General features: G+C 38.1%; 1 protein-coding gene across 2 annotated transcripts; it reads left to right on the forward strand.

Moving 5' to 3' along the window:
* The first annotated feature begins 5,103 nt into the window (after nucleotides 1-5,103).
* Nucleotides 5,104-11,542, forward strand: faah2b (fatty acid amide hydrolase 2b). 2 transcript variants are annotated; one of them, XM_060873502.1, is made up of 11 exons: nucleotides 5,104-5,389; nucleotides 6,958-7,040; nucleotides 7,835-7,971; nucleotides 8,147-8,356; nucleotides 8,554-8,661; nucleotides 9,578-9,713; nucleotides 10,248-10,365; nucleotides 10,466-10,585; nucleotides 10,745-10,856; nucleotides 10,981-11,157; nucleotides 11,256-11,542. In XM_060873502.1, the coding sequence occupies exons 1-11, from the start codon at nucleotides 5,210-5,212 to the stop codon at nucleotides 11,411-11,413; spliced, it is 1,539 nt and encodes a 512-aa protein (XP_060729485.1). In that variant the 5' UTR covers nucleotides 5,104-5,209; the 3' UTR covers nucleotides 11,414-11,542. The 2 variants fall into 2 exon arrangements, with proteins under 2 accessions (XP_060729485.1, XP_060729484.1); XM_060873501.1 differs by having other exon boundaries at nucleotides 5,106-5,389; nucleotides 11,238-11,542.
* Nucleotides 11,543-14,302: the final 2,760 nt, after the last annotated feature.

Here is a 14,302-nt window from a genome sequence, read left to right on the forward strand (position 1 = left end):
CGCTCAATGTTGAGGAAAAAATGCTGGAATCATGGTTTGATTTCCTTTTCTAAAACAAATATCAGGACAAGTCTAAAAATACTAATTAGTCTTCAGTTAAAATGGAGTGCTCACACACCTTAACAAGCTGTTGGACTCGGCTAATTGAAAGGAATCATGGTTCCAAAGTCATGTTTCCAAAGTCCAACTGACAGTTGAAACAGTGGAAAGGATTATAAAACTCATTCAACAAGGAATTTCAACACAAAGTGTGGCCAAAGAAGTTGGTTGCTCCGAGTCAGCTGTGTCTTAAAGTTGGTACAAGTATAAACTGAACAAGAAGATTATAAAAGGCAGTACAGGTAGACCGAGGAAGACGTAAAGGCGCTTGGATGGAAAACTCAAAATCAATATGCCTTGAAAACAGAAAACGCACAACAAAACAAATAAAAAATAAATGGGTGGAAACAGGAGTCAATGTTTGTGACAGAACGGTAAGAAACCAACTGAATGAAAAGGGATTTAAATATAAAAAAGCCAAACAAAAACCAATCACGAATCTGTATTGGCCAAGAAGATGATGCTGGATGATGCTTTTGTCTGGTGCCATTTTAACAAAATGTATAAAGATGACTGCCTAAAGAACAATTAAATGCCTAACAATTAAATCTCTCAACTCATTTATGACATGGGGTTGGTGAAAGGAGATGGCAATCAGTACCTCAACAGTAAATTCACAGATGTACATTGAAGTTTTGGACACTTTTCTCATCCCATCAATAGAAGAAAGATTTGGTGATGACAAAGTCATTTTTCAGGATCTTCAATGCATCTTGTCACAGAGTAAAGTGTGTTGAAACTTTTTTCAGGAAAGGCAGATCAACTCAATGACATGGCCAGCAAACAATCTGGATCTCAATCCAAATGAAAATTTACGGTGGAAATTGAAAAAAAAACTGGTTCATGATAAGGCTTCGTCCTGCAAAGCTGATCTGTTAACTGCTATTCGGGAAAGTTGGAACCAGATTGATGGGGGATATTCTTTTTCATTAGTGAATCTATGCCTCAAAGAATTCAAGCAGTCATAGAAACCAAAGGAGGAACAACAAATTATATAATTGTACATTTTGCTGATGAGTACATATTTTTTTCCTCAACGTAGAGCGATTCCATACTGTTTTCCTACACTTGGTTGAAATAGACATGCCTTTAATAAACTAAAAATGAAAAAAATATTGGTGTGTGTATATTAGTGTGTTTGCTATAAAATAAAAAAAAAATCTGAGTGAATTTCTTCCAAGTGTGTTGATTCCATATTTTTTGCCAGGGGTTGTACCAGGAAGACAAAGCACAAATCAGAAACACACCCTGGACCGAATGCCAGTGTGTTGAAGGGCAACTTACACACATACACGGTCAATTTAGAAAAAAAAAAAAACATACCGATTTGTATGCTTTTTGGTGGTGGGAGGAAACTCGCGGACCTTGAGGAAACCCACAAAAGGAAGGAGGGAAGCCATCTTGGAGCTGTGAGGTAGCAATGCCACTGGCTGCACCATTATGCTGCCTTTTAATAAAATGTAGATAAATTAAAAAAAAAACTTACAAATGCTAAACACCTTTTGACCCTTATATTAGGTACACATTAAATAGGTTCCTTTAACTGAAGCCTTTATTTAATCACATCTACAGTACATTACAGTACATTCTTTCTTCACATATCACAAATTTGGAGGTTGGGGTCATAGCGCAAGGTCAGACAACTACTCCTGGAGCAGAGAGGGTTAAGGGCCTTGCTCAAGGGCCCAACAGTGGCAGCTTGGCAGCACTGGGGCTTGAACCCCTATCAACAATGCAGAGCCTGAACCGCTTGAGCCACCACTGCCCCTTTACAGGTATAATAATACTACAGTGGTCTATCTTATGACACAACAGTGACATTAACATGATAGTGAATGTGGTACATCAGAGGTGATGTACATGTACTGTTCACCAACCAAAAATATCCAGTATCCAAAATCCAATATCCGGTGCTGTGGTCAGAAAGCAACAAGCAGGAGGGAAAGAATAATATGAAAAACATAAACAGGACACCTAGAAGATGGGCCAACAAAAGAGACATGTTTAATAAATTATTCAGTTAGTGTATCCCTATTGTGCCTGATATGCTCATAGCAGTGTCTAACACCTATTACTAAGTCAGTGAAATGGTGTGCTGAAAATAATCCACTACACAAATAATAGCTGGACACCAGTGGCGGGGGTAAGTGCTAGCATATTGTCCATATTGCTGAGGGAAGTGGTAGTCTAGAGGTGAGGGTGTCGAACTACTGACTGTATTGTTGTGAGTTTCACTCCCAGGGCCACTAAACTGCCACTGCCTCAGTAGTATAAATGAGATAATGTAAGTTGTAAGATAAATGTAAGTTGCTCTTTGTAAACATTAACTCAAAAGCACTAACTAAAAGCACTAACTGTACTAATAGAAGTAGTACAAGACACTCTTTATTATCATTGTCAGCCTTTAACGATTTGCCATCATCATGCCATATTATATTCAGTACTTAAAATTCTGTATATAATTATGTATTTTGTCACAAGCTCTTTATTTTAATGTTTATATACTATAATTGTGGCAGTACATAAGATAGATGCAGGTAAACCTTCATCTGCCCTGAATGGACACTTTTACTCAGCTCATGACTTTCATCCCTACTGTTTGCCAGCGTATCTGAGAGAGTAGAGTGCATTGATGGATTAGTTACTAGTGTACTGCTATATATCACCTCATATCCACATTCCTGAGATTATAACGCAGCATTGCAATACTTTGGCCCTGGTATATTGCTCAATGTCATCATTCAAAGTGCACACAGATAAGCAGTATCTCCCTGTAATGTGCCATGACCACAATATATTATTAATCGCCTGCTTTGTTGGCATGCTTATTCATGGTTTGGTAGCTTATAAAAGCAACGTGAGAAACATAATGCCAGACTGACACCATTGTGTGGACTAAGCAATCAAGTATAAATTATTAAAGAATACTCCTGACTTATTCAACAGCTGTAAAATAGTTTCTGTTTTGGAGACATGTCAGAATGGAGACTGGCTCCAAAAGCTTATGTGTTATCCTACAGATAAAGATAATTTAGTTTCACTTCAATATCACTGTTGTGTTTTGACCAGAATGTTCAGAATTCTGGCAACAAAGCAATAAAAAAATGGGCCTTAAAGTTAGATGACTCACTTCTGTAATATCAGGAGTGCAAGAGAATATTGCGAAAGTAAACCACATATTGTGCAGTACTAAAACTGTTAACTGACATATAACATTTTGGCAATGTACAAAACAATTTAGTCTACAAAGAGGAAGTTAGGATATAAAACCAACTGCCGGATAAAGATGCAAGTTGTTTAAATAAAGTGCGGAGGTGCAAAATGATAAATATGCATCTATGCTGTGAATAGTTGTATGGTATCAAATACATGCTATGTGAATTTCTAAATGAAAGTGGAAAGTGTGTTCTTGCAGGTGCAAGTGTTTTCTCTTTGTCCTAAAGCTCCCAGCTGTCTGAGACACTTGAGGCTCCCGGTGGGATTGTGGGAGTGCAGATGAGCACCTGCAGACTGCTGGTCCCAGCTGGATGTGTTGTTTCACCCTGGAACAAAGTGTGTCTGCTGAGAACCAGGATTCACTGAGGCTAATAATGTACAGTAAGTTAATGGCTTAAAGAAACACATGTACAACCACCTCCTCACATATATATGTCTTCTACACAGTTATTCCTCAGTAGGATACATATTTATCACTCATACTGACACAAACACGTGTTTGTCTTACTATCCCTGTTTCCAGGCCATGTATCTACAGTATAACCTATAACATGTCTCATAGCTTTAAAGCTAAACTAACATCATGTGTATTTAAAGTTGTGTTATTTTTTTTTCATTTAATTTCTATTATTTTACTATCAGACCTATCCTTCTTTGTGCAAGAATTAATTATTAGGTTTTAAAATACATCAGCATTTTGCATAGTCCAATTTGGTGGCTCTTTCTTGACCGAACTGTTTCATTACCAAACCTAAACTGGGCTGAAAGAAGGGTAATATTACATTTTTCAGGGGAAGGCTATTCCAAGACCAGGATATAGAAATTCTGGCATAGAGACAAAGTAAAGAAAGGTCTGTATAAACTATTTCTGATGCAGTGCATGAGCATAATATGAGCTACCATGTTTATATCAAAACAGAGCTTAATGCTAAAATTCATGTCTCTAGAACTATACAGGGTGAATGAACACAAATCTTACAAAATATATGACTTCTTTTGTTGTTTTGATGCTGGTGTGTGTGTGTGTGTGTGTGTGTGTGTGTGTGTGTGTGTGAGAGAGAGAGAGAGAGAGAGAGAGAGATGGGTTCAGTTAGTGTGATTAATTCTTATCAAACTGTTCTGTAAACCATTATGGATGGGAATGTGTGGATCCTAAAATCCTATTTCTCCCATAGGACACAACTGTGGCATGAGAGCAAATAGAAATTTATTTACAATGAGTCCTTTGTCTCATGGCCATACCTGGGTTTTAAAATATAGGCAGTTCAAAACACTATTTGGGCTAAAAGATAGTGTTTTCACCAAACTTTAATAGAAAGAAAAGAAAGTCAGGCTCATCAATGTAAATCACGTATAATTTGATGTCCTGAGTGACTAAAGAAGGCCACATACACACAAGTATCAGTGCAGAGCACAGAAGAGGTGAAGCCCTGTTGCCACCAGCTGTTTCTACTCAGCATTACAGCTTATTCAGTCAGTTTTTCCAAATACCGATTAAAAAAAACAGAACTAAAATAGACATATTTACTACAAATAAACACCATTCCTAACGTGGTTATGTAGACCAAAGTCTTCCTCATTGTGCTGAATGAAACGTGCGTACAGTAGGAGAATAAACATGACTGCAGTATCAACTGATCCATAACGAGTTCATACTGATACCGTACCATTGTGTTCAGTAACGCACCTGACGTTAATCAACACTCCCAGGTTCATCATTTATATCCTGTTAATCAGTGTAAAGTTTATTGAGCTGCTCAGGGTGCCATAACTTTACGCATAAACGTGCCCTTTGCGTGTCGCATGCCGGGTCATTAAGAACGTGCAGACTTTTCTGGCCTCATTCTAAGTATATAACTTTATACATAGAGTTTATATACAGTATATTTTTACTATGAGTTTAACAACAGGAGAGAGGATTTTGCAATGGCTTTTCCGTGCAGTATCCGGCTTTTTCTGCGCGCTTTTTGTTTTGGTGTCGCCGCGACGCAAAGCCGAAAAAGTGCCACCGGTCACCGATAAACTGCTCCTCATCTCTGCCATGCAGCTGGCTGAGAAAATCCGCCGCAAGCAGGTCTGTACTTCTGTTCACACTCCTCACATTAAACCACAGACACAGCAGAGAACCAACCCAACTTCTAGAACTAACCAACCAAGCAGTGACGTTGTGGTATTATGACAAGCACAGAAGGAGAGCTGAGTAATGGGATGTGTAGTCTTCATACAGGACAGAGAGAAGATTTAGTGAAGATTTGCTGTAGTAAAACACAATCTACTGCAACTGATCTCATTCAAATATAAAGATAAAATAATTGAAATTGTTCTTGATCTGTCGCATCATAATGACTTCATATTGCTGAGTAAATTAAACCTGGAATAAATAAATAAATAAACAAATAACCCTACCCTGAGTGACCGCATCTTCCAAGGATTTATTTATTTTTTTTGTAATGAAATTCTTATGAGTTTTTAAAATGAAACCTTTTGTCATCAACATATTAATCTGTTATCACTAATCGTGTACTTTATTATACATAAAGAAACTTTTGCAGCAGAGCTTTAGTGCTTTAGTCTTATCTCCTTGTCTGTACTGTCTGCTTAAGTGGATCAAGCCCAAAATTTTAAACTTTAATTCTAATACCACTGCAAACACTATCACGCTTGTGATATCTCCACTGCCAAGACCGTCATGTTTGCCATCTTGCTGAGCCGAGTCTCTGCAGTAACCTAACACAGCCGTGTCATATAGCTGCTTTGCATTCTGGATTTTGAGCCTGACCTTTACGTTCACTACACTGTTCTTCTCATTTTTATGACCTTGAGCATCATCAGAAAGGAGTGAAAGAGAAAAGAACTCTTGTACCGACTTCTCAGTTATAACTGCAGTTTGTCAACATTTTTTTTTCACCTCAATAACCCCTATTAACTGCCGTTGTTACTGTGTCTGTCAGTGATATCAGAACTTCTTACAGAAACTACAAAAACAAATTAGCAGCCGCACCACTAAACACACCAATATGTGCTTCAGGGTGGAGTAAAACACTTGTTCTAGGTCTCCTCTAAGGCTGAATTATTCAAGCCCCTTGTGTGGCTTTGAGAGGTTGGATACTTGGTTTCTGTAGCCTTTTGTACTGAGCTGCTTGTACTGTATGTTGTGTCATGCATGTTATTGTATTCTCAAAGGCACAATATATCATCATTGGTGAAACTGTTGTAATGTGCAAATATTCACTACATGATCCTTTGTCTGAACTGAGCGGAATGACAATGTGATATAGACATTGTGATATAATATCATGATACACATGATTATTCAGGGTTTTTTTTTTCCTTCCTTACTTTGCAAATTTGTCCTCCTTTTCTTCATTAGAGACTTTTTATTTATTATATATTTTTAATAAAATTATATATATAATCATACTTATTGTGTATCTAGTTTAAGGAGTACATGATATATTCGCTCACCTACAGGCAAGGACACCCCTTTGGAGTGATTAAGAATGATGGCACAGTTTTACTGTTTCTCTGTAGTGAAACAAGATATTCTGTGATTTCCACAGAATCACTGATATTTACATACTTTACATTGACACTGTAAGTGATTCTTTTTCACACACATGCTCCTGTTTGTCCTGAACACAGGTGTCAAGTGTAGATGTGGTTCAGTCCTATATAGATAGGATCCAGCAGGTGAATCCTCTCCTGAATGCTATGGTTAAGGACAGGTGAGTCCTCACCTTTACAGCATTAGTGTCTGTTTACACACAACCACAATGTTCATACGTGATCCAAGCTTCACATGATGCAACACACACACACACACCTCTGATGTGACTTCACTGTAAACTCATAGCAAATCAAGCAGCACTTTATTGTCATGTGTTTATTAAAGCATTGACCTAACTACACTCACATTTACATTTGCATTGCGCATTATTTACATTAATTTAAATGAAGTTTCCAGGTTTCAAATCACTGCCAGGATTTCAAACTGCCTCTGATAAAAAGCTCTAAACTACCTATAATATTTCCTTTTATTTATTTATTTATTTTTTAAAACATCTGATGCTTACGTCTGCTATGACGTAAATATGGTTTAGTTGTACAGATCTTTTTTATTATTATTATTTATTTATTTTTTTAAAATATGTTTTGATTTGGGAATCTTGCTGTTTCTCATGTAAAATGAACAATTCTTAATTAGTTGGTGGTGTGTTTATTTTGTTCTGTTTTGTTCTATATATATATATATATATATAATATATAATATATATAAACTTTTAGTAATTAAAGTTCCAGGGCTAGAATAATAGTTTTAAATTAATATCTTTCATTTTTCTTTCTTTATTTATTTTTGCACACTGCATTAGATATGTGGAATGGACACTCACTTTCTGCTTAGCACCGGAATTTGCACTTTAATTTTACACAAAAAAGATTTTAGATTTTGTTTTGACTACACTACATATAAGGTATGTGTATAAATCTCGTTCCTTTCACTTATTCTAACGTTTCTCAGATTTTCGGAAGCTTTGGCAGAAGCAGCTCATGCAGACATGGTGATAGAGGAGGAGACCGGAGGAGAGGAGGTTCTAGCAGACCGATTTCCTCTGCTAGGAGTCCCTTTATCTGTCAAAGAGTCTTTTTTCTTACAGGGTAAACCACTTGTTAATACAGTGTCACTCTAGACTAGTGGTATTATAAAAATTTGTAAAGGTCAATCTAAGGAAAACTGCATTTATCTTACGATTCTCATCATAACCGATTAGTTTATGGATATAAACAAGACAGTGTGAAGACATTCTTCTACTTCTCCATGTGTGTGTTCCAGGTATGCCCTGCTCCACAGGCCTGATCTCTCGTGCTGGCTTTGTTGCCAATACAGATGCCCCTGCTGTGGCTCTGTTGAAAAGAGCTGGAGCCATCCCTTTAGGAGTAACCAACACTAGCGAGTTGTGCATGTGGCTGGAATCTAACAATCACCTGTACGGCATCACCAATAACCCCTATGACACAACCAGAATATGTGGAGGAAGCTCAGGTAGGCCATGTTGTGTAAATATAGAGAGATCACTGTGGTCATCAATTCAGAGGCTCGTGTAAAATAATCCAGTACTGAGAATGTGAATGTATCATCACTCTGAGCAAAAGCACATGGGTCAAAGGTAATTAGGCATCGTTGGAATATACCCAGAATGATTGTCAGTGTTTGTCTCTCCTCCACTCTTCCCACTATAGGTGGAGAGGGCAGCGCAGGTTCTGTAATCGGGATTGGTTCGGATATTGGAGGCAGCATTCGCATGCCCTGTTTCTTTAACGGATTATTTGGACACAAAGCGACTCCAGGTGTTTGCATGTACACGCAAGACAGCAGTTCAGATTTTGTGTATATTTGTGAGGTACAAGATTTAATGGTGTGTTTCACTCAATTCTATTCAATTCAGATTTATTTGTATAGAGCTTTTAACAAAGGACATTGCAGCTTTACAGAACATAAAATTATATACATTTATTTCCATTTATCCCTAATGATCAAACCTGAGGTGACTGTGGCAAGGATAAACTCCCGTAGATTGAATGTGATGAAACCTTGTGAGGAACCAGACTCAAAAGGGAACCCATCCTCATTTGGGTGACACCAGAGAGGTGATTTATAAATAATGTCCTTTCTACAGTCATATACAGTCAATTAGAGTTGTGTAACCAGGAGCTTCTGAGCAACTCATAAATTAGTTCATCTCCTCAGTTCATTTTAGATACAACACCAACTCCTCCCTGCCGAAGCCTTCAAATGCTCAATGATGGAGATACAGCATATGTAGGATGTTATTTTTTCTATCGATGAAGAGGTTGTTCTCAGTTAAATACAAAAACACTCTCCCACCTTTAGTTGACTTTGATATACTGGGAACTTTCAGAAGTCAAGAGTTTTTTTTTGTTTTTTTTTTTTCTGAGAACTACTAGAAGTCCTGTGTTTTTTTTACACAACGAATACGTTTAGTTTCTGGCTATTAATTGCATGTGATGTATTAAGAGGTATGAGTTGTATGTACATTAATCCCAGGTTTATAAGAGTGTTCATCTTCAGTAACTGCACTTGCTCTTACACATTATTTCTTTTTAACTAGAATTCATTACACATTTTACACATTTTTATTTGGATGGATGGATGGATGGATGGATGGATGGATGGATGAATGGACTAGAATTCAGCCCTTTGATAGTTAGGCTTGAATGACGGTGTGTCTGTGTGTTGTTGCAGGAATTGTCTCAAACGATGGCCAGCTCCCTCCTAGCTCTGGGCTTCAGGATGACCTTCTGAGTACAGGTCCAATGTGTCGCTATGCTGAAGACTTGCTGCCTATGCTGAAGATCATGGCTGGAGCAAATGCAGACAAGTAAACACACATGACATTACAACAACTGCAAAATCAACTTTCATATTAAAGTGATAATTTGGCATAGAATTATGTTAGCACTATATAAATGGGGTGGATTTATTCACATTTGTAGTCTATTCTATATAAGCACAAATGTTTGTAACTGCTCATTACCAGATAAACATATGAATACAACCAAATCAGTCAATTAGGCATGTGTGAGACTGTTTAGGGTGGCTGACTTAGACATAAGCCTTAGACCCTCTAACTGTCACTGCTGTTTGGTAGACTAGATTGGATTAGATTCAAGTCTACATGTGGGTACATGGCAACACAATACAGTTAGCATCTATCCAGAAGTGCAATGTAGTAGTGCAGTACAATGTGCAGATAAATGTAAAAACAACCATCTGTGAAAACACCCTGAAGTGTCATAAGACATGAAGCATGTATTGGATGAACCAAAGGGAAATGTCTGTACATTTAACTTTTGGCAGAACTGAAAATAGAGGCCGTAGCATGCTAAAATTGTGCCCTCGTGTATCTTCACAGGCTGTCGCTGTCCTCGAAGGTGGACTTGAAGAAGCTGCGATTCTTCTCAGTAGTGGATGATGGTGGATCTCCATGGACATCTCCTGTGGACAAACAGCTTGTTGAAGCACAGAAGAAGGTGGGACGCTGGGCAGTTTCTAAATATTCTGTAGCAATTACACTGTATAGTGTAAAATGCCAAAGCCTTAAGGTGCTTTTGTTGTTATTGGTGTTTGCAGGTGATTCAGCGACTAGAGGCAGATTTGGGAGTCAAAGTTAAGGAAATGAGCTTTCCACAGCTGAAGTACTCCTACCAGATCTGGGAAACGTGCATGGCTCTCCCAGATAAAGATGGCAAGGTTTGTTTCTGAATGCCTCAGTAGTATGTTTATTATTTTAAGCATAAATTCATTAAGGATTATATCACTGATTACTGAGGGAAGGTTGATTGATGGGCCATTGTGCCAAAATAAAAACTCTTCTGGATGTGTTTTTGTGTAAATACTTGTGCGTTTCAGCCACCGCAGTCTTTTGCAGAGCTGCTGGCAGATGGAGGCTCAACCGTGTGGCCGCTATGGGAACTGATCAAATGGATTTTTGGGAAATCTGACCACACCCTACCTTCCATTGGTAACACACCAAATTTAATCACATAATGTACATTACAAGACAACACAACCCTCACACACTAGCACCATATAAAGGCTACATAATTGCCCTTGTAATAATCCATTCCTAAATCTGGATTGTTCAGGTCTGGCTTTAATGAACAGCAAACCATCACCTTTCTTCCTCAAGCAGAAGGATGCACTACAGCATGACATGGACAAGGTGTTGGGGACGGATGGTGTGCTGCTGTACCCCTCTCATCCTCTCCTGGCCCCCAAACACCATCATCCATTATTCACAATATATAACTTCTCATACACAGGTGATACCATATGGTCCATGGGAACATATTTTCCTCCACACACGTACATGATTCAAATATTGTCCGTTGCTTGTTTGCAGGGATCCTCAATACACTAGGCCTACCTGTTACCCAGTGTCCTTTGGGGCTAAGTGAGGAGGGTTTGCCCCTCGGTGTGCAGGTGGTGGGAGGAAAGCTGCAGGATCGTCTCACACTAGCTGTAGCTCTGTATCTAGAGGAAGCGTTTGGAGGATGGAGAGATCCAGGAGCCACCTGAGAAACTGGAGCTGGTGGACGCATGCTGCTTTCATTACATCAAACGATTAAATATATGAACAACGAACCCTTATTTTCTTTGTGTCTACTGAACATTAATAAATCAATTTGAGCTTTACAGAAATGTGTCGCTGGAGAGTTTGTCACATTCTTCAATGTTTTAATTTTATCAGGAGCTTAAAAGAAGTTTAAAAAGAAGTTTAAAAAGAAAAAAAAAGGTAATTTCAAATGCAAGATGTTAAAATCATCTGTATTGGCATTGCTTAATCTTACATCTTCTGGGATCAGTGTCTTAAAGGGAAAAAAACCTGCCACAAAAAGATATCTTTTCCAGACTGTAATTTTCATTTCACACTGTACTTTTGCTCTTTATAGTTTAAAGAGCCACATCACATAAATGCTGTTAAATTAGTAGCTTATTGTTGATCATCTTTGCTGTAAAATAAGCACCAAACTGGAAAAAGAAAGTGCAGTAATTCTCTTTGATGTGTATTAGGTGAGAAGAAGGAAAGTTGAAGGACAGTGATATTAATTGCCAATTCAGCATCATAATTCACTTCTCACTGGTTCTCAGTTGTCCTGGCAGTTAGGAGGAGGTGAATCATTTAACTGTTAACTAAAATATTCCTTTAATAAAATATTTTTTGCCATTCGAACAATTAAAGTAAGAGTTGAGTGAGCAGATCTTCTTTGGTCCATGTGAGTGTACTGAAAAGCTCTTTTATTTTCCATTATTTCACTATTAACATAAAAAGAGCTACTGGGGAAAAGCTGCCAAGTAATTTGCCAAACCAATTCATTAACAATCCCCTTTTAACATCCCTCAATTACAGGTGCCAGGTCTTGGAATACAATACAGCTGGCTGGTTAATTAAACTACATTATATGACCAGACAGTTGTGGAGACCTGACTGTTACACCAATATGTGAGTCTTCTCTAAACTGTTAACACAAAGTTTGAAACACAATTGTATAGGATGTTTGTGTATGCTCTAGCATTACAGTTTCCCTTCACAGGAAATAATACACTCCTCACACACACTCTTCACCCCACACACCGCTCATACACACTCTTCACTCTCCTGCCATCTGGAAAAAGCATTCAGGCCCTCACGACCAGACTGTGTAACACTTTCTTCCCACAAGCCATCAGACTCCTTAATAACTGAACTCTACAGCACCACCATAATCAAACTGTTTACATGCTGTTCTGCACATTGTTTTTCAGTCGAATTGATGTTTTGCACAATACATTACAATACCTCATATACAGTGCCTTTCAAAAGTATTCATACCCAGTGACCTTTTTCCACATTTTGACACATTACAACCACAAACAAAAATGTATTTTATTAGGATTTTATGTGATAGACCAACACAAAGTGGCACATTAATGTGAAGTGGAAGGAAAATGATAAATGGTGTCCAAATTTTTTTTTACAAATAAATATCTGAAAAGAGTGGCATGCATTTGTATTCAACCCCAATGAGTCTGTACTTTGTAGAACCACCTTTTACTGCAATTACAGCTGCAAGTCTTTTGGGGTTTGTCTCTACCACCTTTGCACATCTAGAGAGTGACATTTTTGCCCATTCTAATTTTGAAAAATAGCTCAAGCTCAGTCAGATTGAATGGCGAGCATCTGTGAACTGCGATTTTCAAGTCTCGCTACAGATTCCCAATTATATTTAGGTCTGGGATTTGACTGGGCCATTCTAACACATGAATCTGCTTTTATCTAAACCACTCCATTGTAGCTCTGGCTGTATGTTTAGGGTCATTGTCTTGCTGGAAGGTGAACCTCCACCCCAGTCTCAAGACTTTTGCAGACTCTAACAGGTTTTTATCTAAGATTGCCCTGTATTTGGCTCCGTCCATCTTACCATCAACTCTGACCAGCTTCCCTGTCCCTGCTGAAGAAAAGCATTCCCACACCATGATGCTGCCACCACCATGTTTCACGGTGGGGATGGTGTGTTCAGGGTGATGTGCAGTGTTAGGTTTCTGCCACACATAACGTTTTGAATTTTGGCCAAAAAGTTCAATTTTGGTCTCATCTGACCAGAGCACCTTCTTCCACATGGCTTGTCGCAAACTGCAAACAGGATTTCTTATGGCTTTCTTTCAACAATGGCTTTCTTCTTGCCACTCTTCCATAAAGACCAGATTTGTAGAGTGCACGACTAATAGTTGTCCTGTGGACAGATTCTCCCACCTGAGCTGCAGTTCCTCCAGAGTTATCATGGGCCTTTTGGCTGCTTCTCTGATTAATGCTCTCCTTGCACGACCCGTCAGTTTAGGTGGACAACCATGTCTTGGTAGGCTTGCAGTTGTGCCATACTCTTTCTGTTTCCGGATGATGGATTGTACAAATGCTCTGTGAGATGTTCAGGGCTTGGTATATTAATTTATAACCAAACCCTGCTTTAAACTTCTCCACAACTTTATCCCTGACCTGTCTGGTGTGTTCTTTGGTCTTCATGATGCTGTTTGTTCACTAATGTTCTCTAACACACTTCTGAGGGCTTCATTTTTATATATTTTTTTATTCTCAGTATTTATACTGAGATTAAATTACACACAGTTGCACTCTATTTACTAATTAGGTGACTTCTGAAGGCAGTTGGTTTCACTGGATTTTAGTTAGGGGTATCAGAGTAAAGGGGGCTGAATACAAATGCACACCACACTATACAGATATTTATTTGTAAAAAGAAAATTGGACACCATTTATATTTTTCATTCCACTTCACAATTATGTGCCACTTTCTTTCAGTCTATTTCATAAAATCCTAATAAAATACATTTTTCTTTGTGGTTGTAACAGTGGGTATGAATACTTTTGCAAGGCACTGTAACTGCTACTACTATAGTAAGTGTTCATTCCTG

This window comes from Tachysurus vachellii, chromosome 7 (genome assembly GCF_030014155.1).
Source record: "Tachysurus vachellii isolate PV-2020 chromosome 7, HZAU_Pvac_v1, whole genome shotgun sequence".
Classification (NCBI taxonomy): Eukaryota; Metazoa; Chordata; class Actinopteri; order Siluriformes; family Bagridae; genus Tachysurus; species Tachysurus vachellii.

Coding starts and splice junctions, on each gene's coding strand:
- faah2b (XM_060873501.1), top strand. CDS start 5,210: ATGAGTTTAACAACAGGAGAGAGGATTTTGCAATGGCTTTTCCGTGCA. Junction 8,662..9,577: donor TGGACACAAAGCGACTCCAG/GTGTTTGCATGT, acceptor GTGTTGTTGCAG/GAATTGTCTCAAACGATGGC. Junction 11,158..11,237: donor ATATAACTTCTCATACACAG/GTGATACCATAT, acceptor GCTTGTTTGCAG/GGATCCTCAATACACTAGGC.